At 39.1% G+C, this 26,148-nt stretch overlaps 4 protein-coding genes across 11 annotated transcripts in view; 2 read left to right on the forward strand and 2 right to left on the reverse strand.

The window, feature by feature from the left end:
- Positions 1-8,043, reverse strand: part of scaper (S-phase cyclin A-associated protein in the ER) — a 57,511-nt gene extending 49,468 nt beyond the window's left edge. For 2 of the 4 annotated variants that reach the window (XM_071499176.1, XM_071499169.1), the window contains exons 1-4: positions 7,731-8,042; positions 3,484-3,601; positions 2,406-2,482; positions 1,491-1,688 (exon numbers count right to left, since the gene is read on the reverse strand). In XM_071499176.1, the coding sequence (XP_071355277.1) occupies positions 1,491-1,688; positions 2,406-2,482; positions 3,484-3,601; positions 7,731-7,898 (561 nt within the window). In that variant the 5' untranslated portion in view covers positions 7,899-8,042. Of the gene's footprint in view, positions 1-1,490; positions 1,689-2,405; positions 2,483-3,483; positions 3,602-6,567; positions 6,714-7,730 lie in introns of those variants that run through there. The other 2 variants (XM_071499174.1, XM_071499175.1) reach the window with 2 other exon arrangements.
- A 192-nt stretch (positions 8,044-8,235) lies between these two features.
- On the forward strand, positions 8,236-11,918 carry rcn2 (reticulocalbin 2). Of its 5 annotated transcripts, XM_071499268.1 has the most exons (9): positions 8,236-8,256; positions 8,584-8,801; positions 9,308-9,448; positions 9,548-9,650; positions 9,736-9,932; positions 10,027-10,140; positions 10,263-10,356; positions 10,469-10,611; positions 10,801-11,918. In XM_071499268.1, exons 2-9 carry the CDS (start codon positions 8,751-8,753, stop codon positions 10,942-10,944), a joined length of 987 nt encoding a protein of 328 aa, XP_071355369.1. In that variant the 5' UTR covers positions 8,236-8,256; positions 8,584-8,750; the 3' UTR covers positions 10,945-11,918. The 5 variants fall into 5 exon arrangements, with proteins under 5 accessions (XP_071355369.1, XP_071355407.1, XP_071355398.1 ...); XM_071499306.1 differs by lacking the exon at positions 8,236-8,256 and having other exon boundaries at positions 8,652-8,801; positions 10,027-10,089; positions 10,472-10,611; positions 10,801-11,096; XM_071499297.1 differs by lacking the exon at positions 8,236-8,256 and having other exon boundaries at positions 8,654-8,801; positions 10,027-10,089.
- pstpip1a (proline-serine-threonine phosphatase interacting protein 1a) lies at positions 11,637-19,943 on the forward strand. Its single transcript, XM_071499255.1, has 15 exons — positions 11,637-11,776; positions 13,092-13,192; positions 13,286-13,360; positions 13,531-13,565; positions 13,675-13,781; positions 13,872-13,934; positions 14,621-14,725; positions 15,926-15,971; positions 16,226-16,305; positions 16,795-16,893; positions 16,997-17,093; positions 17,264-17,348; positions 17,499-17,575; positions 18,261-18,358; positions 18,480-19,943. Exons 1-15 carry the CDS (start codon positions 11,747-11,749, stop codon positions 18,609-18,611), a joined length of 1,230 nt encoding a protein of 409 aa, XP_071355356.1. The 5' UTR covers positions 11,637-11,746; the 3' UTR covers positions 18,612-19,943.
- Position 19,944: 1 nt separating this feature from the next.
- On the reverse strand, positions 19,945-25,326 carry tspan3a (tetraspanin 3a). The gene is made up of 7 exons (XM_071499349.1): positions 25,134-25,326; positions 23,270-23,461; positions 22,861-22,935; positions 22,616-22,717; positions 22,339-22,491; positions 22,143-22,226; positions 19,945-20,873 (listed from the first exon to the last, which is right to left on the reverse strand). Exons 1-7 carry the CDS (start codon positions 25,194-25,196, stop codon positions 20,781-20,783), a joined length of 762 nt encoding a protein of 253 aa, XP_071355450.1. The 5' UTR covers positions 25,197-25,326; the 3' UTR covers positions 19,945-20,780.
- Positions 25,327-26,148: the final 822 nt, after the last annotated feature.

Genomic DNA, 26,148 nt, shown 5'->3' on the forward strand with positions numbered 1-26,148 from the left:
GTAGAATGGGCAGTAAAAGCCTGTGGTCCCGACACTGAAACTAGAATGAACAGGTACAGTCTAGGTCAGACCTATTGCCCTCAAGTAAATAATTAACAGTTTTTCTGTTTTTATTTAAACTATTTTAAACCAGAATTGCCCATTTCAGTTCAGTTCAATGTATAAATTAAAGAAAAATAAAATCACGATCTCAATTGATTCCAAGCAAACAGGAACACTGAGTACCTTTCTTGCCAGGTCTGGATGATATGTCTAATAAATCAGGTGATGGGATAAAGGAATAGTTGATAGGAGCTAATTAGGTCTGAGGACCGTGGGGTAAAGAGGTGTGGGGCATTATTAATAAGTATACATGAATCATTCCGCTGGGTGAACAATTTCCCTCTGAGCGGGAAAACATATTATATTAGGTCAGCACTAAGGTTCTCATTCAAAATTACATCAAGTATTACAGTAACATCACCTCAGCAGAGATTTAGGCATGACTTGCTGATGATGGTTATGTTTATATGCATTTGTTTTTAGGTGGAAAATTGTTTGCTGGGCACAGAATACAGATTGCCCACAGCTACACTGGGGGATTGTGGCTGGGGGCTATCAGAGCACTCTGCTTCCCCTCCAGATGACTCCATCATCTATCAGTGTCCATTAAGCCCAAGCTGGGTGGGTTGGGGGATTATGAACAGCACCCAGCCCCCTGGCCATTAGACAGCATTAGGGTGTAGTGAGATACAGTGGCATGAGGAAAAAAAAAAAAAACCAGCAGCCAGATGTCTGACATAGGCCAAATGACAACATGCTGATCACACCGCAGGGAGCTGTGCTGTGGCACTGACAGCAAGCCAACCACACCACAGGGAACTGGGCTACAGTACTGACCGCAGAGCGTCACCAGAACCATGCTCAGCATAATGCAGCATGGCAGAAGAATCAATAAAACACAGGACCAGCAGTATCATGCCAGTGTGCCCTGGAGCAACACCACAGTGCCACTTCAAAGCCAGACCAAAACAAAACACACAACTCCACAAAGAAAGAGAAACATGTAAAATATGCAATTGATTTTATGTGCAAGATGTAGACTAAAAGAGGAGCCAAAATGGCTGAGCACCATTTCAGCAAAATGCCTCAAAACAAAACACAGCATATACACAATTCTGTTTACAGTCTGTCATCAATATTTAGTCCAGTCAGCCAGGCCCAAGAGAGAGTCCTGCGATAATTCTCTCGCCAGCAAGCCTTCAGAGAGCCCCTCTGACATAAAACAGAAATCAAGAGGAATGTGACCTGTGAGGGAGAAAATTCATTCTGATCTCCATGTCCCCCTCTAGTGTTCATATATCATACCACCTTTTAATCTCCCCAACTAAGGAAATAATGTTTGGTCAGGTCAGAACTTCAACACATTGATGCTGAAACTAGAATTCACATTTCTACTGGGGTAAAAAAAATGTAAATAAAATTAATTAATTAATTAATTAATTACTAACCTTGCATTCTACAACGCTCTGATCAGATTCACAGGTGACGTAAATCTCATCCACAGCTCGACGCAGGTTGTCAAAGAGGAACGCCCAGTAGCGCGCTCGCAGGTCCACCTTGCGGGGCTGTCTGGCTTTGGTGGGGCTCTTTTCTGCCCCCTTGTCCAACAAGGCACCGGCTGTGCCTTTACTTTCCAAACCAGCATTCTGCGGAAACAGAGCATGAACGAAACATTATGGTTACAATGACAAACTTATTACAGTGTCATGTAAATAGCTAATTTTTTTACATATCAGCCACAGCACTTTTATCTGTTGGCTGAGATGGAAGATGCCGCTATTATATGCCTTATATTGCTAACCATGCATATAGGGAGATTTCAACCCATTGCGCCAATGATGATGCCACACATTACCCCAGTGGTTTCAACCAGAGTGCGTCAGGAAATATTAAATATCAAAATAGGAAGTATCAATATATATGGAAACTAAAAGAAAATAATAGATTTGGTTAAATAGCTTTTTACTAGTGCAGTTGTTGGCAAATTCTTCTTGGCAACACTCTTCATACAGTATAACATCCCACCACATCTCTTTCTCTATGCAGCTTGTTGCAGCCTTACACCAATCTTTTAGAAAAGTTTGCAACCTTATGCAACAACAACTGATGGACATAAGGTTATGGTCTGAAAATTAAGTTCAAAGATCAGACTCAGAGTGGATTTTGGTTGAATGAAGCACTTGACAAACTAGAGTTGCAGCACTGGTCTGCTTTTACACTGTTTTCAATGTAAACTCAACTTTTTCCAAAACTGACTCGCACAGTGCTACAACAGTGAGTTCAATGAGAATCACAGATCCACTGCACTGAGTGAGTTAGCTTGGTGAATAGTGCCCTCTAGTGGAAACAGATGATACACCAACCTGTTTCTTATTCCTTTGTTGACCAGAATTGATCCGTTGAGCCCTGGAACTGCCACTGGAGTTGCTTTTGGACTTTGCTATGTAAAGAGAAAAAAAGAGGCTTACATTCAGTCAAAGGTGAAATAAACAATCAACATGCTCCTATGATGGTCTTTTATTAAACCACTTGCAGTCATGTGTTTTTGGTTTGTCATTGATCAATTAAAATGTCACAAATGTACAGTAACAGAGACAAGATAAAAACTTCTTAAGTATGCCAATTAAAGGATTTCTAGTTTTCATGGCATGAACTTGAATAAGCCTTGAATAAATAACTGGACTGACCCACAAAGAAGAGGGCGAGTCAGAGTGAAAGTGAGAAAGTGTGGAGAGCTCTGGTGGGGGTTTCTGAGTAGGTTGGCCTAAAAGAAGCTTTCTCCAAAATAAAGCCAAAAACAATGTGAAGGAGCATGGGAAACTACATTGTTAAGCAGATAAGTTGAACATTGCCATCTTGGCAGTGCCCTCTCTCTCAGAAAAACAGGATAAATGACATCACATGGACCATCCAAACAACATGAAGCCTATTACATAATAATCTATTCACAAAACCCCCTGAACCATAGTGCCACACCACAATAATCCACCAAGATTTTTATATTCTACATAACAGAGGGCCATGCATCAGGTGTAAGTTCTAGCCTGCATAGGAGATTCTCCGCTCTCGGTCTTCATTAACCAGTTAAGCCATGAAATTAAATGATCATTGTGTTCCAGCTGATACTGTATTACAACTAACAGCACTGTGTGTGAGAAAAATCACAGACTGTGGTCACTGCAGTGCTCCAAACAAATCACTAAACATCCTCCACTGTCCTAAAGATACAGCATGTGAAATATACCCAAAGAAAAATATCAGCAGAAGCACCTGCCACTGGACAATGAAGACCTATAGTAGGTAAAAGACTGATGTGCTCCATTTACTCTTGTGATGTTAATATGAATCCTTAACTTGTAGCAATAATGGGGAAGCTGCAACACAGCAGAATGACAGAATATTAGCATGCACAGAAAGTTCGTTTTGCATGTATCTACCTACCCTCCTCCTCTTTGTTCTCTAGAGGTACACTCCAGGCAATCAGGTTTCGAGCAGCACGGCCCTCTTCAGCGACTATCTTCCGTACTTTGTCATGACTGTTGGAGCGCTGGAAAGATGCCTGCAGGAGAAACAGAGGATTCAACACGTCAGTTTTGCACTACATCCAAGAGCCAAGTGAAAATGGTGTAGATCAATATGACATCACATATGTGACAATTAGATGTGGGACTCATAAGGTGACTTTCAATATGACATCATGATACTGTAAATGTTACTGCAAATAGATTCACAGGGCCATGTGCATTTTTAAAACAAACAGAAAAAAAAGAAGTAGATTTGATAACCATTTTATAGCCAGGCTCTTCTGGAGGTTTCATTTTATAGCAATAGCTTTAATTATGTGTTAAGGGTTGAAAGAAAAAAGGGGGGGGGAAAGAGAGATAAAGAGCTGTCAGATGAAAAATGCTTCTTTGTGGGAATTGTGGTCAGTCTCATGAGTTTGATCATATTTTATATTCTTATTATTGTCAATACATCCTATGAAAAGACCAAAGCTGCCTGTGCTGCCTGTGTAGCAAAAGCCTGATATACTATTACTTATTCCTTTATGTCACAGAGCTTCACTGCTGTCAAAAACTATTAAATCAAATGTCACACTATGTCACACTGGGTGACATACATCCTTCATTCTGGCTACTGTATCATATTTTGAGTCAATTCCACACACATTGTCATTTGTCTCAGTAAACACTCACTAGTATACCAAATCTGAAAATAGTGCCCAACAAACACACCATTAACTGCTGTTTGACTACTGTTTGCTAAAAAACTACAGTGTCCAACTTTGTAAAGAAATTATTTGGCATGGTTCTCAAAATGAAATTACATATTCATGGCAAGTTTTTAAAGACTTCTGTCTTCAATACAAACAAAAGAGCTGGTGGCCACAGGGTGCCACAGGGTCGGGACATGGGGCAGTTCTGAGAAATGAACACTGGTCTTTTCATGAGATTTGCTGACGATATAGAGTGTTAACACAGCCTTTAGCATAAGCATTGTTGCTATGGTTACACCCGTTTTAGCACACTGACATAAAACAGTGTGCAACAAAGTGCACATAGTACATTTAACAAAAATAATTCAGACACAAATTCAGGCATAAAGGGCAGGATTGCCAAATGTCTGTGTTATGCCTCACAACAGCTCAAATCTTTTCAACTCAGTTACTTAAAAAGTACCAGCTGATGCTAAAAAAAAAATCTTAAAACCTAAATCTAAATAAATGTAAAAATCTAAATCATCCACTTGATGAAAAAGCAATTCTTGGTGACAGCGCATCTTTCCACAAATGATCATATTGCAATATGCTCTTTCAATTCTTTGTTCAGTCCCTGATATGAGGTTGTAAATTAGGGTTGAGGCCACAATATTGCAAGCATTGGGTATACTGTATGCAAGAGGTCTACTGACCCAAACTGTGACAAGAAACAGCTACAGGCCTGAATCTCTAAACTCGCTTTGTTCCCAGCATGCATCATGGTTGACCTACACACTGCATATGCATGAGTGAACTTGACTTTAACCTGGGGTGAAGCAGATACTGTGAACCAAAATAAATGCAGTGGAAGTCATTCATCACAGAATTCACCAATGCAAAATTAAGATGCCCTGTGATGAAACATGGCATCAACATCGATCTGCATCCCCATGTCATGGAGAAACATTTTCAGTTTGGTTACATGGCTCATACATGAATGCATAAAGCAAATCTCCTACACGACAAGAACTAACAACTCAATTTCACCAGGCAATGGCTAAGACAAAAATACACAATGTACCCAATGGTCTGCTTGGTGTCATTTGGCTTTGTAATCTTACATCACAAAATATTCTGACTTCTGGCAATCTGGTTACACAACAACACAGAAGCTAATACCTAGAGGCTTATCACTGTGGATCTTCCACTCACTGTGTTCTCTCTCCCAGCAGAATGGCCTGTACCACTTCTGTACTATTCATAAATGATTTAATTTCATGTTGACAAAAATCCAGAGCAAACTTTGCTATTTTGGTCAGACAACTGCAAGATGTGGTTTCAGACTTAAAATACATTGCTACCTGAAACCAACACAAAAATCGAGAGCCAGTTCTCCTGTTAATAGCAAATGAGTCATGGAACAAACCGTTCTCTCTTTTCCTGGCTGTCTCTCACTAGCACCACTATTCAGACAAGAAAGCTACAGCAAAATGATTCCTCTATGACACTTGCAATTGAAAAGATGAGGTATACAGTTGTTGACTTTCCAAAGGTTTTGAGAAAACAAGTGATAATTAGCCCTGTGCTTAGGTAAAAAGGACAACAATCTTTTCAGACTAACCTTCAAGGCTAATAGAACGATGTGAACGTGGCTCATTAGGCATTACATGTGTAGAAACAGCATGCGTGTATCAGTGTGATACTATTTAATGTCCCTAAGGGAGATATCCAGCTGACCTACTTTTGGTGAGCAAAATTCTTTACATGTCGAGTGGCCGGGGTTTCATTCTGCCGAGTAGACAAGGAATACAAAGAGATAAAACAACATCAAACAACACAGGTCCTGCTAAAATGAGAACTAGTGAGGCGGGTCAGCATCAATGCACCATCTCCTACCAGAATGTAAATATTTACTCTGTGTTTCCTGGGCTTGGCAGCCACTGGATGACAGATGAGTGTTGTGACAATACCCTACCTGCCTACAACTGAGGGCTACCTGAGTGCAGCAGCCTGAGGTGGAAAAAAAAAGGCTTACAGCAACATTCTCTTGATCCACTTAATGAGCTGCAAACAAGCTGTCTCCTGGGCTGCACTGTAGAAGAATAACATACATTGTGGAGCATAACTTCTACTATATTCTCTGGCCAGGCAATCCCTCCCCATGCAACACAGAGAGTGCTTATTTTCTAGACTATGCTGAGTAAGGGGCAAGTGTAAGGTTTCCTCCTGGCAAGGTCTACGAACAGATGTAAGTAGAAAGACAGTGGGTGAAACCTAGCTCATTAGGACAGACACAGAGAAAACTTATAAGAATAGAGGATACATACAGAATAGAAGTACAGTCTGTAAGCAGGTTCCTCGTCCTTATCCACCCCTGACATACTTTTGCAGCCCACTTCAGGCAACCTGTTCCCCCTCACCAGCACTGCCACTTGTGCAAGGTGACATCGTCATCTGACGGTGGGACCAAAATAGACTCCTACTGTGTAGTCCACACTGCTATAGCAACTTGCCCAGCTGTGTCAACTCTTCTCCCAGTGGCGACTGAGAAAGACAAGTGCTCAGTAGCCCGACAGTCCTGCCTTTCACTTTGACTATTCTGTCTGTAATCCAGCCTGAGCCTTCAGCTCTCTGCTGAGTTAGCAGCCACTTCTTAGGCCCACCTCGCTGCCCACTGCCGTCTATCTGCCATCCACTCTCTTCTGCTCTCCACTGCATGCAGCTCCCTATATTTACAGCTTCTCTCCTCTGCTCTCCCGGCTCTGCATCAGAGCCCCCACTCTCTCTCCCTGCTTCTCATCTCTCACTCTCCTTCTGCCACAACACTGCGCAGTCATGTGCACACAGCAGGCCTGCCGCTCTGCCCTCCATCCCATGTTGCCAGTGATGAGAGTATAGCTGCAGGCTCAGAGGCAGTGTATGCTCACGCAAGCCTGGTCGTGCATTAGCCATACAAAGTGATGCTCTGCATCACATTGGACTCAGCACTGGATGATTCATAGGCTGCTTGGGGACAAAACACATGGTTTGAGTGCCTGCACATGGTAGAAACCTACAAACTCTGCAAGAAGTTGGGACAAACTGGGAGATTAGGATATGCTACCATTTAATGCAGACTTCTCCTTACTCTTATGTTAGCCCTACATACCACTCCGCCTCTTGTCATGTTGTTTAATGGTGATATGACAATATATTTATACACAAAAGCCGCACGATTCATTAACATCTTCTCTTAAATCCCTTGGTAAAACTATCAAAAGATGATAAATGTGATGGTAGAACAGGAGGGAGAAACATTTCACGACCTGAAGAGGCCACCAGAGCAGACAACATCACACCTACAAAAGGTAAGGTCACCAAAAATGCTCCTCTCCTCCAGGGACTGTTAGCTAGATGAAGCCATTCTGGGTTATCCCGTGGGTTAACTCAAGATAGCAAAGACTGCATCGGAATTTTAATGTCCTCGACTAAATTAAATATCTTTGCTTACCTTCAAAGCGGTTAAGGGTGCATTCTTGCTTTTGCCTCCTCCATGCGAGGAGCCGGAGCTGTTGCTACCAGACCTCTCCCTCCCGTCCCCTCCTTGGCTAACTCTCGGGCCGAGACGGTGCTGTCCAGCGCCACGCCGTCGTCCATCGTGGCGGTTGTCTTTGGACATCGGCCCGCCGTGTGTTCAGCGCTCAGTGGGCGAGAATTGAAAATCTACGGACAAAGTTGTCTTGTTGTCAGAGTTGATGGAAAAACATGTCAGATAAATACATGACAGTGAGGACAACCTAACCACAGAGCAGGAAGTCTGTTGAGTTTACATTTTTGACTGACATTGCCGTTGTCCAATGAATTCACCATAACATGGAAACAACGTACGTGCCAGCCAATCATGTACAGAATAATTTGGGCCAAGGGGCGGGGCATATTTTCACAGGGCGGGACTTCAAGCCGTCTACCATAGCAACCATGACGGTCGGGCGGGATGTTTGGTTGATTCTCAGTGTATGTAAAGTTGCTTACAAACGGCCGGAACAAGCCTAAACAGTGAGTCTGCTTTCAAAATAAAAGCTCTGGGCTGCAAAACTTTCCCCTAGAGTAGATACCATTTCAGTAGTAGTTATATAGTTAACTAGTTCTTCAGATTTTACATTGCCGTTTAGTGTGTCAAATGTCTCCCATATTGTAACAGTTTCATCTGTCTCCAGTGGCAATTTGTTCAGTTACAAATGTGTTGAGTTATTGGCACCACCAAACTATACTTTAGTCATCAGTTTGTTAGGTACACTTAGCCAGATCTAATGCAGTACAATACAACAGTTCAGCAATAAATCCTATATTTATGAAGGCTTTAGAGATGCCCTCACTTATACTAATAGGGTGGACAAAATGATACAAACGCCTATTTGTATACTTGAGTATACGGTTATATGTTTGTATTTCCTTCATATGTGTTTACCTTTGTTGGGCCCAGTTTAGCTGGTTTTAGTTACAGAAAAAAATTTTGACAAATTCCTGGAGGATGTGCCCTTATTTTGAAAGTTGTGACCGGAAGTACATCTTTCCTTCGGGGGTCAGTGACAGTGAAGTAAACACTTGCGGGAAGAACTTACCACGGTAATAACATTTACTTTAATTTATATTATTTGTCAGCTTCGTCGCAGTTACTGTAGTATTGGCTTGTTTGCGTTGTCTTTAACTGTGTCTGTCCATTTTGCTAACGCCTTTGGTTTTGCCCCAGATCCGCTTTCATGTCTGTCTCATTCTCTCTCTCTCTCAAACACAGTCAGTATAAACAGCAATGCATTAAAATTGGAAAAGCACCAGTATTTCTACCAGGGCTCCTGCCGTTTTGTAGCTTTAGTAGGTTTGATCATGATGCAGGACGGTCGAAGCAAACATATTCAGTTTAGCTGAGTTAACTTTCACCAGCTGACCACAAGGTCGCTCTGTTTTTCCTTGGTTGTTTGACTTTTCAACAAGAAAACTAGCCTGGAAGCTAATTAATGACACTGTAGTATTTTCAGTTCCATCACTCCCTTTAGTTATTGTTGTCTTTTATCGTGTGTTACTCAACAGATGGCATCCTCTGCATTGTTGGTATTGCTGTTACTTCAGTTTGGACTTGGACAAAGCTCTCACAAGCATCTTCATGAAGACCATTTTATTGGCCAGCAGCACAACCCTGAACATGACATAAATGTCCTGCTGGGAGATGAGGTCTCTAAATAATTTATTTTCTTACACTCTTCAGCCCAATTTCTATGCTTCATTTACCAGCTGCTCACTCTAGGCTCTACTTATTTTATGCACTTGCAGGACACTGAGGAAATCAAGAAACTAAGCCCCGCACAACAGAGAAAAAAGATGATGGAAATTGTAAAGAAGATTGACACAAATGCTGACCGTCTGTTAAGCACAGGTAAAAGTACAGCTGATATTTAGAAAGAGAGCAAATATAAACAGAAATGATTTAACTTCATACGCATCCTGCTCTGTTTCCACAGAGGAGATCACTCTATGGATTCAGCATGTCTACAGAAAATATGCTCTGGATGATGCAGATGAGCGGTTCCCTGAGTTTGACACTGACAAAGATGGTGTTGTAACATGGGAGGAATACAACAAGGTTGCTCATGATCAGCTGATTAGTTTCGATGACAGCACGGTACTGGAAGATCCAGAGCAAGAGTCTCTCAGACACGTAGGCATACGTTTATGGTTCTGTTAATAATCACATTGTGCCACTTCCTTGATTATGTGACAATTACCTTAGCATGGGCTTGTGTCCCCTTAAGCTCCATCTAAAGGAGAGGAGGCGCTTTGACTTTGCTGATGTGGACGGCACACCTGGCCTTAATGTAACAGAGTTTCTAGCCTTCACCCACCCATCTGAAGTGGATCACATGGCTGTAAGACAAGATTAGCTCCTGCACCTGCAAAACCTGATATGATGATGTGTCCTTTGACCTCTTATAATAGTGCTATTTCTATTGCATGTTACAGCTTAATGATTTATCTTTTTTTCTGATAGGATTTTGCCATTGAAGATGTGTTGAGTGAATATGACACAGATAAGGATGGCTTCATCAGTCTAAGTGAATTTATTGGAGATGTCCGTGGTGATGGTAAGACCACAGAGATTATTTTAAAACATAGAATGATTTGTTTTTAGTTTATTCTACTATGTCTAATTTTTGCCACCTATGCAGTAGTAGCACTTTGTTGTTTTTTCTTTAGCAGAGAATTCACCTTCACAGTGGGAGATTGAGGAAACAGTGCGGTTTAAAGACCTCTATGATCAAGACAAGGATGGCAAGTTGAATCGAGAGGAGCAGCTTCGCTGGGTTGCGCCTAATAGCTATGGTTCAGCAAGAGAAGAGGTAAACCTGAATTTGAGCTACATAACAGGTTAAATCACAATAAAATTCTGGAGTTTTAATGCAAATTATGTATTTGGATGGTTTCCTTTAGCATTTGGCTCGTGGATTATATTTCATTTCTTTTCATAATTTTATGGCAACATATTCTGATTTACTGATTTCATTGTTTTGCTCCACTGTCATCAATAGGCTCTTCACCTCATCAAGGAAATGGACAGTGATGGAGACGGGCAGCTGTCAGAGGCTGAAGTTTTGAAAAATCAAGAAACTTTCATGAACAGTGAAGTGACAGACTATGGCAGGCAGCTGCATGTAGCACATGATGAATTATAACTGGATGTAATCTTGTTTATTGCAGAGTTTTATCATTTGTTTCCACATAGATGTCACTTATTTTATTTCCTGTGTTGTATGCTGGTATTAGTCATGAGATTCACATCATTGTCTGGAGAGAGATGACCTTATCTTCTCTTTGATCAATTTGCAATAGTAAATTGCATGGACAAAATAACAGGAAACATATGTTGCAACACATGCACCAGCACAAGCAGCTTGTTCAACAATAGCCAGAATGGTGTTTCAGTACCTCACTGACAGAGTGTCAGCAAAACATGAACAGCAGAAGCTTCACAAAAGAGTGTGTGTTGCAGGGATATTATATTGGATTGCATAATATCGTAAGGCCCTCATGTTATTTTATCCACTCCTCACCTGAAGAACGGGGAGGTTTGAGTTGGAGTACAATTTGAACAAAAAAACAATTTTTGCGGGTGTTCAAACCAACAGTCCTGTTAATTATTATCAAAGAAACCGGAGCTTTGATAACATTTGTTATAACTGTAATTGAATAATTGTGGCTGTGTATCAGATCCATTATTAGTTGCCATTTTACTCTAAAAGTTTAATGACGTGAGTATCAGTCCAGTTGTGCTAACTGCAGACATGTTGCAGCTCTTCCTCATTTAAATCAAATGAGTTAGTGAGTGAGTGTTACTGTTTGACAGCTGGTTTCCTGAATGTGTCATGAGCCGTTTTCACTTGCATCAAGCAACAGCCTGTTACACTGCTGGGCGTTGTAAAGTGAATTTAAGTTGAGTGGATTCTCCGACAGGGACAGTTTTTAACCACTGCCAAGATGTCATTAGAATTTAAAGATGCCTTTTGGGTGAGTTAATGTGATGGTATATTTTTTGTATTGTTTAAATGTAGCTCAAGTTGAATGTGAGTTTTTACTGAGGTGTGAAGTCATTGTTGTAGTCACTAAGTTCACTGGTGTTTTTGAAGTATAAAGTTTAGTGTGCTTTCTATTTCTACTGTATTGATGGTTTTTATTTTGTCCTGACAGTATTTCCTGCATCATTGTCCAGTTTAAATATGCATAACCATAGTTAGCGCAACACTTTTTCTTGTCTTAAGACTTCTAATCTTCTTTGCTTTCTGTCATTTTGCTTTTTCTGACCTTAATGGTCACTGAATTAATATTTTTTAATATAGTGGATAAGCAATCCACTTAGTAAAGTTTTTTAGCTCTGGATTTTGCAAGTCTTTCAGTTTCTGTCTTAAACCATGTGTGTCGCATAAACTAAATAGTTCTTTCTCAGCACAACTTTTTTTTTTATAGTGTTGACAGTGACTTTATAGTGGTAAAAATGAGAACTTCATTATTATGGGGGTGTTCCTGTGATTCAGGCTTAGCTTAACTCCTTAAGGTTTGTTTGATTTATTGTTTCTGCTTTTTGGTATCTGCACAGAGCACCCGTTAACGCATGTGTGACAGTGCAGCAGAACAAACCTCAAAACGTCAATGAAACCAGATACCGATACAGAACAAATTTTATATTGTAACCATAAGCAAAGCATCAGGAACTGACTGCTCAGAGTGAACAATCGGTTGAACTCTATTGCAGCTTTAGTTTACTGTGTGAAGTTGTGTGCTTCCTTTTTCCTCTTTGTTCTCATCCTGCTATAAGGAAAACTATGTAAAATGTAAATCAGTAAAAGTACAAATGAACACCAGATATTTTTACACCAGTTAGTTTATTTCAACATAAGTCAATTTTCAGCAAAGTACCACTGCTACATGAGTTGGATCTTTTGGTACTTTTCCCACTTGGTAGCTTTCCATTCAGACCCCAGCATCATCATGTAACAATTTCCACTCTAGATGAGATACCACAATACCACTACATGGAAAATAAAAACAGTCTCAGAAGAGTCACAATCATCCAAGTAAACCTTGATGTTCATATCATCATATATCATTTATATCATTTAAATCATCAGCTGATCATTTGGGTCTTTAAAATATTGAGCAATAAAGAAGCAGTGGCGTTCTCTTTTCAGTGGACATAAAACATTTTGGGTTAACAGCTTTTATTTAGACTTTTATTCCAAAATTTTACATCGTGTGAGATTTCCTGTGAACATTGTCCCTTATCACTGAAAGTGTGAGTATTACAGTTCAGTATTTGTGGTTCTAGGGAGTGGACTTCATCAGCAATGTTGGGTATGAGACCATTATTCAGAGACTTAATGATGGCCGACGGACATGCAAAGAGATGGAGGAGATCTTGAAAATGAGGTGGGCTCACAAATTTCTGGCGACTTGCACTTGAATGCAGACAGTTTCCTCACTGAAACATGGTTCAGCTTTATTGTGGCTTTGTGCACGTAGGGCATCAGCAGAGGAGAAATATGGCAAGGACCTGGTCAGTATCGCACGCAAAGCTGGGGGCTTATATGAGATCAGGTTAGTGTGTGTGTGTGTGTGTGTGTTGGTAGGTGCATATAAGCATTAATATGATGTTCATATGCACCTACCTCATATGCATATCATCAGTATTTTGTCCTATCTGAACAACACATGTATTACATTTTCGCATCTTCTAAGTATATCCTGTTTTTGTTTTGTTTTTACAGCACTTTGAGAGCATCTTTTGATGAAATGAAATCACGTAAGCACAGGATATATTTCCTGCATTATTTTGCACGACTATTTTTTAGGCATCCATGCAAGCTTCTCTCAGCTCTGAGTTTATAGTTGCATGTTTTGGTATATTTCAGAAATTGAGAACATAGGAAACTTGCACATTCAGCTTTCTGGACTACTGAAGGAGGAGGTGAAGAGAATGGAGCAGTTCAGAGATCGACAGAAAGAACAGAGAAAAAAGGTTCTCATTTGCATACAGAGGAAATCTAAAAAGAGACTCTCAGTGTGGTTTTCTGATGATGATGAGGTATGTTGTATTTTTACTGTTTAGTTTGAGGTCATCATGGAGAAGGTCCAGAAAACAAAAGTCTCCCTCTACAAGAAAACAATAGACGTAAGGTCAATTCATATAATCTTGATACGAATGATTTTTCTACTCCCTGCTTCTTTTCAGTCATGGAATGTTTATCATATTGTTTCAGGTTGTGGCTCATATTTTGTACAAAATATTGTGTTGGAAGTGTACATTTGAGTGATAAAAAAAAAGATGACAATTAAATGATGATCTGTACTATTACATTTATGGCTTTTAGGTATGTGGAAGCCCCTGCAAACAGTTTTATAAAAAGAGTCGCTTCAGCCTCAGCAAATATCTTTGATTCACTACTTATACAATAGTGGTAGCAGTTCACAGCATGAATCATCTCAGACAATTTTAGTGCAGGTACATCCTGCTTGTATGTGCAAGTACATGATGTGCAAAAGATTGTGTGTGTGTGTGTGTGTGTGAGAGAGAGAGAGAGAGAGAGAGAGAGAGAGAGAGACAGTAGAGAAGCATCACTCTGTAAATTTAAGATGTGTAAGAGGAAGATAGTTTTGCAAGCTACAAAGTGTGATGGACACATTTATGAGCCCGAGGCCATCTTTCTCTCAGCTCAAAAGAAGGAAGTCCCCCCCCAAAATCTCCCCAAACTCCCACACCCCCATCCCCTTCCTGTCAAGGGTTCATAGAGCCAGATGCTGATGAACAAAACTTGGGTGTTATAGTTTCATATGGTTTCCGTTCTGTTTCCTTCCCAGTCTAAAAAATCTTATGAGCAGCGCTGCAGGGAGGCAGACGAGGCAGAGCAGACGGCTGAGAAGATGGGCAACACTCCCACAGCCACTCCCAAACAGATTGAGAAGGTAAATCTGTGCTGTATGACTCAGTGAAATGATGTCAGTTCAACAATAAAAAACCTTCCTTGACTTTCTAACTGGAGGCGTGTTGTCTTCCAGTTTACGTCTAATTCTTATAACTGCATCAGCACCCTTTTCTCTGTGCTCAGCCTTCATATTATTGTTTTGTCTTTTAAAAATAAGGTCGACTCTCGATGTGTTTTTAAGCATATACATACAGATATATATACTTACTCTGCTTTGAGTAATAATTTGTGTCTGATGTGGTTATTCCACAAAAATGTACTAGTTAAAAACTTTTAAAATTACATATACTCCTTCTCCCTCAGAATCTATCAATATGCAAACTTTGTTCCCTTCAAACGTTTAACTGCTGGACACAACATGTCTCATTCTTCAATGAACAGTCCATTGTCAGTGTACGCGAGGTTGAGGTTTCAAGTTTCCATATCTTGCTTGTAGGTACATGTCTTCGCATTTAAGTTGCAGTGAAACTTTCTGACTTCAGCAGATGAATGCGAAAACAGCCTTCTAGTGTCAAACGCCGCATGTACATTATAATGCACAGTGAACATCAAACACCCAAGTGAAGCAACAATAACTCAAATTGCATCTTTAATTGCATTTAAATGTTTTAAATGTCATATCTACAACATCTATATCTATTTCTGCTTTTGTCGCAGACTTTTTCACACGAGCCAAGTCTCTTATTTTTTAAGCACTGTGACAGTCTAACTACAATGAAGAATAGTTTAAATATTCAAAACAAGAGAAATAAGAAAATGTAACAACATTATAGACATTATAATAGTCTGTGTGATACAAATTCTTTTTGTCCATTGTAAAAGCCCCTGGTTAACATTTGAGAGAATACTGGGCACCCCATTAACAAATGTGTTTCTACCATTAACAGGAATGTATATTTGGAATGAATCACTGTTTTTGGCAACCAGAGGGATAGTTTCTCCAACAGCAGACAGTTATTCCACTTACTCCACAACAGTAACAGAAATTTGGAAATGCATTTCTCTTGGCAATTAATTTAGTCGTTTACAGGGTGTGAGCTTACTTCACAGTTTTTTAGAGGAACTTACATTGATTATGTTAAATAAAACCTCACAAATACACGAATATTCCATTTCATTAGGACAACCACAGGTTTACAGATCTAAACTGTGTCATTTTGTAATTTCTTGTCTTTTTCAGATGAACAACAAATCTAAACAGTGCAGAGAAGCTGCAGAGGAGGCTGGTAAGGACAAACAACGAATCAATTGAGAATTTGTACCATGGCACTTTGTTTAGTGTAAAAATGGTGGTTTACCAAAACCATTTTTAAGGGATGGTGGTCACATTAACTTCCCTTGTACTGAGGATAGAAATGGGGTTAGATAAAGTATATAAACCCATTCATAGTGGGAGTGTGACATAAATGGAACATCAAATGTTCAATCTGTGATTGACCTCCTTTTTTTCATAATTGATAATGTTTTTATTTGTCTTCAGAGAAACAATACATATCAAACATTGAACAGCTGGACAAGATCCGTCAAGAATGGGAATCAACACACATTAGCACATGTGAGGTAAAGTATGTCGCTGGAAGCTGTATTTCTCCTCTTACCATATTTATCAAGCTTATTGTATTTTAAAATGTACAGACTTAAATCAAAAGTGGAACTACTCAAGATCTGGGATGACAGCAAGGATGTGTAATACTTCCTATACTCAGAATTTGAAGTGAGTCACTAATTTACAAAAAAGTGTTTCCGGGCAACTAAATCTCAAACAAAGCTGAGGCTGCCATTCAACAACTTTATTCAGCCCTTTAACGTCAATTGTAGGTTGCAGCATTCAAAAGACAGCTATGAACCTTTCAGTTAATAGATGGCAGAGGCATAAAAGGCCATGCTGGATACATTAACTGTGCAAGTTGCCAGTTGCATCACTATATTCTAGAAGTGTACATAAAGTACTGTGTGGCGTTGTATAGTGCCAGCTGTGCAGTGAATGTACTGTGCTTCAGTGTTTTCTAGGTAATTTACATTTTCTCCACTCACCCCGTTGTTGTGCAGATGTTTCAGCAGCAGGAAGAGGACCGCATCAGCATACTAAGAAATGCTTTGTGGGTGCACTGTAACCAATTATCGATGCAGAGTGTGAAAGATGATGAGGTGGGTGCAGCTGTTGTTACACATCTGTATGGGACAGATCCTAAGCAAACTGTTCAAATATACTGTACTGTATAACAGAATTTCATCCAAACTGCTCTTTCAGTGTTATGAGGATGTGAGGAAAACACTGGAAAAGTGTGACATCATCACAGACAACAACTGCTTTGTGGACATGAAACGCACTGGCTCAACCCCCCCAGGTAGGCACCCGCCCTGCAGCCTTCCTGATTTGGATTTGAATATGTTCTAAGTCAGAAATTTTAATATTATCTCTCAACTGCTGTGAAAACAGAATGCTTAGTACATTGGAAACAGGTGATGCATTGTGTGTAAGACTTTGACACAACTGTGCTTTTTTAAATATTTACAGCTCCAATTGAATACCAAAATTACTACGATAGGGATGCTACAACTGACAGAAATGGCAGTGCGGGATTTGTGGGAGTCATGAAAAGGTTAGAGTTACACAATGGAAATGGAAATAATTACATAGATTAATGTGTGTTTTTTTTTCTCCTCACAGTATCTATATGTGTATTTATTTGTGTATCCTTTCAATATTTATCTGTGTATTTATTTGTGTATCCTCTCAATCTTATTTGTAGATTTTCAAATCTTCTGCAGGGAAACGGTTCCACTAGCTCCAAACCAAGCATCATTGAGCCTGTTGCACAACCCACTGGTATGGTATCAAAGTTATTCAAGTATATAATATCCAAAATGATGACAGATTAGACTATGAAAGCCACTTCAACCTTGCAACACAGGGCGTGGAGCGACAAGTTACATACTGCAGTTATTCTTTACACCAATTATTCCCAACCAGGGGCACCTATACTACTGATTTTAAAGAACTAATTTCAAAGAAAAAGAAGTTAATAAACATATACGCACACACACACACACACACACACGCACACACACACACACACACCTAGAAAAAATACAGAAATACAGTATATTAATTGTAACAACTGTCAACAAAACTAAAACAGAGACATGCCTCCCACCAACCTGAAGTTAAAACTCTCATTGGTACACAAGCAAAGACGTTGAGATCAATAGCTTAAATGAATAGATAATTGGTTTTAAAGTCCTTTTTGCCTTTTCAGGTTGTGAAATGCAGACTTGACTTGATGAAACCTACTGGAAAAAAGAAAAAAAAGTTAAACCAAGCCTACACATAGAAATCTGCAGGATCATGCCTTATAGTTCAACTTTTATATAATTGTGTTAAATAACATCAAGTTTAAAACTACTAAAATGTACTGTCAGCTTAGTCACTGGTTCGTCAAGAAAGTTTCAAACTATGAGTGGCTAACTGAACCAGTGCTGATTTTGTCTACAATCCTGTCAAAACTCCACAGGAGAACCAACAGAGGGAGTATATGCTTCCATTCCTGGATTTCAGGCGTCCCAGCTGAGCAGTGAGGAGTATAAGGCTGTGTATGATTACGTGGCGCAGGTCAGTTTCTCTGCGCTGACTCTTCAACTCTCTACATGAGACACATTCACACATTCTAAATGTTGTTCACTTTAAGATGATCTGACTGACTGACTGATTGACTGCCTCTGTCCTCATTTAGGGGGACGATGAGCTCTCTGTATCTGCTGGGGACGTTGTGGTTGTCATGGATCAAGGAGAGGATGGTTGGTGGTTGGTGCAAAGAAATGGCCTTAAAGGACTGGTCCCTGGTTCGTACCTTGCCAAAGAATGAGTTCACCCGACAGTCACATGTTGGACTTAAAGACTACTACATATCCTCATGTAATATTTTGTAAAAACCTTGTCCTTTAGTTACCTTATAGTTTGATTTTTTTTCTACTATTCATATTTCTGTTACATTCATCATTAAAACTCCTATGTGTAAGATTTGAACATGTCAAAATTTATATTGACACCTGTTGGTGTCAATATAAAGCACATTGTACAGGAGAATAGTGCAGAATGAAAGGCTGGTGACAACAAATCTCTTGTTTTTACAAACAAAAACCATTTCAGTCATGATAATTTAAAATTTCTATTATCAGAAAAAAAAAACGTATACATAGAGCTTTAAAGTTACAGTAGCCGTGGAAATGTTGAATGGTGAATTATTTATTGCTATGGTACCTATTCATGTTACTCTGCCCTTAATGCTGGTGTGTTGAATGCACCTCATACCAATGACAGCTGGGAGATATACTGATCTGTTGCACAAGATCAATGCACTAAGTTTATTCATATATTGTGAATTAAATTCTTTGATATTTGAAGTCCTAATTGTTGGGCAGAATGTTTGATTTCTATTGTTAACTTGTATATAATTTCTATGTGTAGTTATTGTTTTTATTCTGAATGCTAAATGCATGAGGATGTATTTGTATTTATTCAGTATGACAAACAAATCACAAGGTTTCAGTTTTCTTAAGCACTGTCAACATTATTTTTACCCACTAATTAAGAAAAAACATTTAGCATGTGATGAAATTGCATTGCTTTATTTTTATGTCTCTTATGGTCCATTTATTGTAGCAAAGACTATTCTTAATGTGGATTATAAGGCCACACCGGAACAATTCATACAAACTAGCTGAAATGCACTCGAGCACTATTCTTGAGTCATGTCGCCGACCAGTCTGCTCTCTTTAGTTCAAAAGGTATCCGATTACTCTGCAGCAGGTGATGCACAGCTAACATGGTGTCTATCACGTGACCAAAGTGGAGTTCTTTTACTGCCATTTTAAGAGTATACGAAGGTCTACAACAGTTGTCCGGGTGCAGATACAGCTCGGCTTGTGATTCTAGTAACAGCTATATCTGTATGTATTTTTAGCCCATGGTAATCTACAACCTAGACCGAAGACCTTAAAACTGAAAGCGAAAAATTTAAGATAGGGACAGTCCAAATCATTCGACTGAATATGTGAACCCCTTACAACATTTTCTCATGCCAGTTTTTTTGGGACCGAAACAACTTGATCTTCCAGCGACACCAGCCATTGAATACAGGTTTTATCAGAATACAAAGATGTGAAATTTATATAAAATAATAAAATGTAAAAACACACTTGTTTAATTTCAAACTTTCACCTCACATTTTATTTACATTCTTGAGTCTTTATGTTTCCAGATAATCAGCAAATCAAATTCTAAAAACACCATCAGTAGACTGAGACAAAGACAAACAAAACAGCTATAGGACAAAATCTATCGTGTGTCGTGTACTACTTGAACTATCCCACATACTAAAAGGGGATTACAAAGGTTTGATTCTTAAAACAAAGATCAGCGAAGCCAAAGCCAAGTCAAGTTTCATGATTCACACGCAAAAACCTGCTGTGCCACTGACTTGGGCTGTCGTGTCAACTATTTCTTGACAGAATACTGATGGTAAAAACTGAGGTTTCAACCATAATGAACTGTAGTAGTAGTAGTAGTAGTATAGGTAGTAGCTGTATTAATTAAAGTAGTGGAGGTACAGGGTGAATTTTTTACACTCTTTCATTCAAGTACATGACAAGTTTAAATAGAAAATATCTGAAAGCCGTACACATAGTGCAAACTAACATATGAGGAAATTACCCTGTCCACATTTTACTCCATACATGAATTACAGAGTTTAAGTTTGGTAAGAATGAGGTCTAACACCATCATGAAATTCTCAGAGCAACAGGATGCTTTCTACATCTCATTCTCACTGACCATTAAAGAATTTGGTCATATGCTTTTTTTTTTATTTTTATTTTTTTATCAATTTTTTTTTATTTTTTGAAAAATTGGTAAGATATATAACTTTAGTGTGGTTAGCGTGGTAAGGTTAGTGTGGTAATAGATTATTTTCATGCTCTCTTCAATAATGGATGTTAATCCTGAAAGGTCTGTGCGGAAAGAAATGTGTTCTCCTTTATGCGTAGGTGCCCCCTGTAATGAGAAGCTCGTAAGCAGGATCTCTGCTTCTGCGGCACAACACGACGCATGCACACAGCATCCCCAGCATCTAGGAGAAAGAGACAGACACTTTATGAGTGTTTTTAGTTTTAAAATGTGTTGGGCCTCATGTGGAGTTTTACTGTAGTTGTGTAACTCATGCTACTTTGTTTGGGTTCATGACTTGAGTATTAGATAATCAATACTAAAATGGAAATTATGGGCTAAAACAATTTCAGTGGTTAGACATTTTTGGGAAGCGCTCTAATTTACTTTTTACCATTGTCTGAATGGTAAATATCTGATTAGCTTAGCTTAGCATAAAGACCAGAGAAAAGGGGAAAACAGCTGGCCTGGCTCTGTCAACAGGTCAAGAAAATCTTCCAACCAGCACCTCATTGCATCTCAGCTCTCTAATTAACACGTTATATCTGATTTGTTTGGGCCATAAAAAAATTAAACAAAACACAAGTTGTTACATCCTTATTTGTTCAGCAACTTCCTGAATTCTTGTCACCACCATGAGGTTGTCAAGCAACCAGGGTTAAGTGGTAAGCTTTAGAGGTGCAGATAAATGTGTTTTGTTACTTTTGGACAGAGTAAGGCTAGCTGTAAACCGCTTTCCGGTCCATGTGCTAAGCTAAGATACCCAGCTGCTGGCTGTAGCTGGGTACCAGACAGATAAGAGAGTGGGATTGTTCTTCCAGGGCATTTTGAAAAATAATGTAAGTAGTAAGATTTAAAATAATTTTACACGTGTCTTGTTGCTGTAAAACACTGAGGGTAATGCTGCAGACATTTTGTCTCATCTTTTCAATACTTTACCTGGATGAGGTGGAAAATAACACAAACTTATCAGCAGTTAAGAGGGAAAGCTGGTGCTCAACACCTCACAGAATCATAACGATTCCTGCAAAGCAGCATATTTACAGTCTATATCTATACACATTTTTGATAACTGCTGCTGAAAAATGTAAATCCAGCATGTCACCTGTTACTCACTCCCCATGTTCCTGTTATATGCTTTACATATGGTGCTTAAAAGTCAAAAGACAGTCAAAACAAATGTGTTCAAGTGGTAAATTAATACAAACAGATACTGTCAAGTATGACATTGTCTACATGCCTAAGCTTCACCAACTTCTTCAACTTTTCCTGCTACTTAAATGGCAAAGGCTATGACTGTTTTGTCCTATTGTCTTTGCATGAGATGGCACAAACATATGGTGCTTGGGAAAAAAAAAAAAAAAAAAAAAAAAACACAAAAAAACATAACATGTTTTATATTGAAGACTGGTGATGACATATTGAGCTAGGTATCTTAATGAACGTTAAATACCTGGATGGCAGCAAACGTCAGAGCAGTCCAGATGACATACATCATGATTTCCTTCAATTTCTTCACAACCAGAGCCTCGCAGCCCTACACACACACAGAGAGTATGTTCAAACATATCAAAGAAGGAGAAAGCACTCTGCTTCAAATGTAAGTATTCTTCAGTATGAAAACTTGACAAATTCTGAAATAATTTTACCTCTTGGTAGAGATCTTCGGGATGAGTTAGGGACCCTGTGCAGCTTCCAGTGTTAGTTTTGCAGCAGCTGATGGGTACGCTGTTGTTTTTAGATTCTTCATACCAGTGTGTATACTGCCAGTCTGAGTAATTATGGATCCCACAGCACTGGAGCTGTGAAAATGACAACAATAACAGCTCAAAATTATTGTCAACTACTTGCATCGATTCTTACTGACATATAGGTAAAACAACTCCATATCACTGGTCATAAAAGAGAAAGCATTTCTGTCCTCACCTGTCTCTGAACATAGTCGATGGCACGGCTCTGGGCATTGCTGTTGGTGCCGTTGTACTCATCATACACTTTCTTGATCGACCTGTTAACTTCATTTTCAACCTGTCAACAGTTAAGAGGGGTGAGACTACACATTTGTGGACACATCACCTGAAACAGTACAAACCAGATTTACAGATGGCAAAAAAAAGCTGTGTTACAAGAATCCAACAAGGCCAGAAAAAACACACATTTGATTTTCTCACCTTTGCTCTGTAAATGTATCCGAGAACAACCACTGCCACTTCAGTCACGAAAACCAGCAGGAGAATGATCACAAACTGAGGATTAAATTTCAGATTTAGAGATATACAAAGATATTTACATAGATACGCAGACCACAGACACTTATGAAAATGCAAAAATAGGATGTTTGCTACTTTGGCACGTTCAAGTGATCTTCTTCTTTTGCAGTATTAATTAATGCCTTGCAGTTTGTGCTCTCTCCAAGTCAAGTTAATATATGTATAACTTCTTCTAGTGCATCCTGAAGTCCCACTTTGCATTTTTATATGTTTCATATTCCATTATAGATTAATCACTTACACAAGGTATAACAAAGTATGAATGCTTCTTTTCTCTTTCAAGATAAACTTGCAAATCTGGTTTACTAACCGTCATAAGTCCACAGTAGCTCTCTCTCACTGTAGCACAGCATCCAATGAGCCCAATAATGAAAAGGAGGGCTCCAACTGCAATGATGATCACTGCTGGGATAAGCGTATACACGTCTTCAAAGAAATGATCATAGTCATCATATGTAATGAAGACATAGGCTCCAACGTAACACAGGATACCAGCAGCAGCCTGTGGGTGGAAGACAAACAAACATTTCATTCAAAGCAGTCCACCAAGGGGAACCACCTGATAACACCTTAAACAACAATGTACATGTATATGTATAGGAGCTGCACACATCACACCATCAGTGACAGCACACATATCCTCAGTGGTGGAAAGTACATAGCGCTTCTTAAGTACACACTTGAGGTGGAGTATCTAATATACTTAAAACTTATACTCATACTATTTCATATCACATTTTAATACTGCAATTCTTTCTCCACTATATTAATTTGAGAGCTAAAGTTACTTTGCAGATTAAGTTCTAAGATACAAAACTTCACCATGTCCAAGTCCCTCCATACAGTTACAGGTCAATTAAGAGAATATGATGCATTGTTGTAGATTAAACTAACCTACAGTTTGTGAAGTAGTCATTATGTGTGCATTATTTATAATAATCCAGTAATCCAGTACACATAATAGCAGCACACATAAATAGATGTACTTAATACCCTCTGCTGATAATGCTTGTAAATGAAATAAATGCCAGCCTGAGAATAAAGTATTGGTTAATTAATTGTTTTATTCTTTTATTCTACTGTTCTAAGAAACAAAACTGCCTCACAGCTTTTACTTCCTATTATTGATTATGGCAATGTCATAAGAGAAGTTTCCTGTAGGACACACTTTACTGTTCTCATCACTTTACTCTTGGGGAAAGCTTCATTAGTTTCTCTTTGTTTTCAACCACATTTTCTTTAACTATCCTCTATACTTCAAACAGGTTTAAGTCACATTTAGGTAATCATATTTACTGAGACACACCCAGCGCCCTAGTTATTTTATGTGCCTGTGTTTTCTTAAGAAACTGGTGGACTGCTTTTAAATTTAAAACACCATTAGACTGAAAAAACGTGTCTGACAAGCTCAGATCTCTTACGTCCTCTCCTGGCTTCAAGACTTCTATTATTGTTTCCCTCTAATGTACTTGTTATTGTTCTGGGTTTCATTTACCTTTTTTCAGTTTTTTAGCCTTTAGGTAGACTGAAAAACTTTTGAAATAACGTGACTTCGCTTGGCACTGTTAATTTATGATTTATTTCATTTTAGTGTTGTGCAATTAAGACCTGTAACAGAGACGCAGTATGCATGTGTGTGTGTGTGTGTGTGTGTGTGTGTGTGTGTGTTTGAGCTGGGTTTTGTTTTGTACAACTGTCTGACAATTTCCCTGTTTGTGTTTCTGTGTCTGATATAACCACCTCCCTGAAAACGAGATGATGCAGATCTTCAAACTGAAATCAATCATGAATTAGGTTAGCCTGGCTGTCTCCTGGCATTTCAGTGCAATCACCGACACGTATTGCTGATTCATATTCTGTCTCTGTTGCTCGGCGGATCAAGGTTGACCTACTCCCCATTGGAGTGGCAAAAAAAAAAAAAAAAAAGTGATAGTTTGACTTTGGCAAGCAACACTGTCATTTTCTTTGGCCTTTAAAACGTGATGAAAGTTGCTTTATTTAATGCATCACTGGACTCAATAAATCATGTCACTGTTGTTTTCACACTGATTCCTCCCTGGTTAAACAAAGGTCGGCTGCCTCGGCTAGCCTAGCAGCTGACTGGGCACATAGCTGCTGCTGCTGCTGCTGCGCCATGACGCCTGTTTAAAACTGTCAGAAACCTGCAAACTTACCCAAAATATCAGGTTCAGAAAGACCAGGACCGTCTTCGAGGACGTGATGCCGCACTGCCCCATCTTCAACACGGAGATTTCAAGCTGTACGTGTTGGAAAATGACGCAGCTGTTTTACTCAGACATGTCCCGGACAGCTCCGCCGCTCACACTCCATGTCCCAGCTCTCCGCCACCGGATCTGCTCGCCCCGGCGTCGCAGCGCCGCCAGCACCAGCATCGGAATAACAACAGGAAACCCTCTGGACACAAATAAAGGCCTAGTTACCAAAATACTCTGTATGCAATTTTTTTTTCTATATCTAACTACTTGCTTTTATTTGTGATATATGCGGTTAAATTTTAAAACACACGCACATTTAAAAATATTAAAAGTATGTCGAATTCAGTCAAAATGGAAATTGGAGTGCTTTGCTGACATCTAGTGCTGGGATTTATAACCTGACTTTTACCCTCTTGTCCCTCATATATAAACAGTATCAGTGCCAGTGTGGGGTCACTGATCAGGTTACGTGACCTCAAAAACACAAGAGACAATGCAAATCCAAATTTAACGTCATTTATTCCTAAACAACAAAAAATCAACAGCAAAATCTACAAATCAGTGGTCATGTGGGCTAGACTGCAATGTGTGCAAATAACTGGTTTATATGGGGAACCAATGACACCCCTGCCAGAAGATTTTAATAGAAATGTAATCAAATGATTTTTGTCTGTGGGCCTGTAAACACCATGAAATGAAACTAAATAAACTGAAATTAGATTACATGAAACACGACACAAGTGGAAAAGTGGCTGCATTATTTACACGAGGAAGAATGTCATGTAAGCCAAGTCTAAAGCTCGGGATCACTTTCAGTGTAAGGAAACCAGATGCACAGTGAGAGCATTTAGATCAAATTATATATATATATATATATATATATAGATATGATCAACAGATTTGCTCAAGCTATAGGAAACTATAACACATCCTATTTTAACAATGTTGTTTTTCAAAAAAAACAAAAACAAAA

This window comes from Trachinotus anak, unplaced genomic scaffold, assembly GCF_046630095.1.
Source record: "Trachinotus anak isolate AG129_WGS33_773 ecotype Australia unplaced genomic scaffold, CSIRO_AGI_Tana_v1 ptg000002l, whole genome shotgun sequence".
Classification (NCBI taxonomy): Eukaryota; Metazoa; Chordata; class Actinopteri; order Carangiformes; family Carangidae; genus Trachinotus; species Trachinotus anak.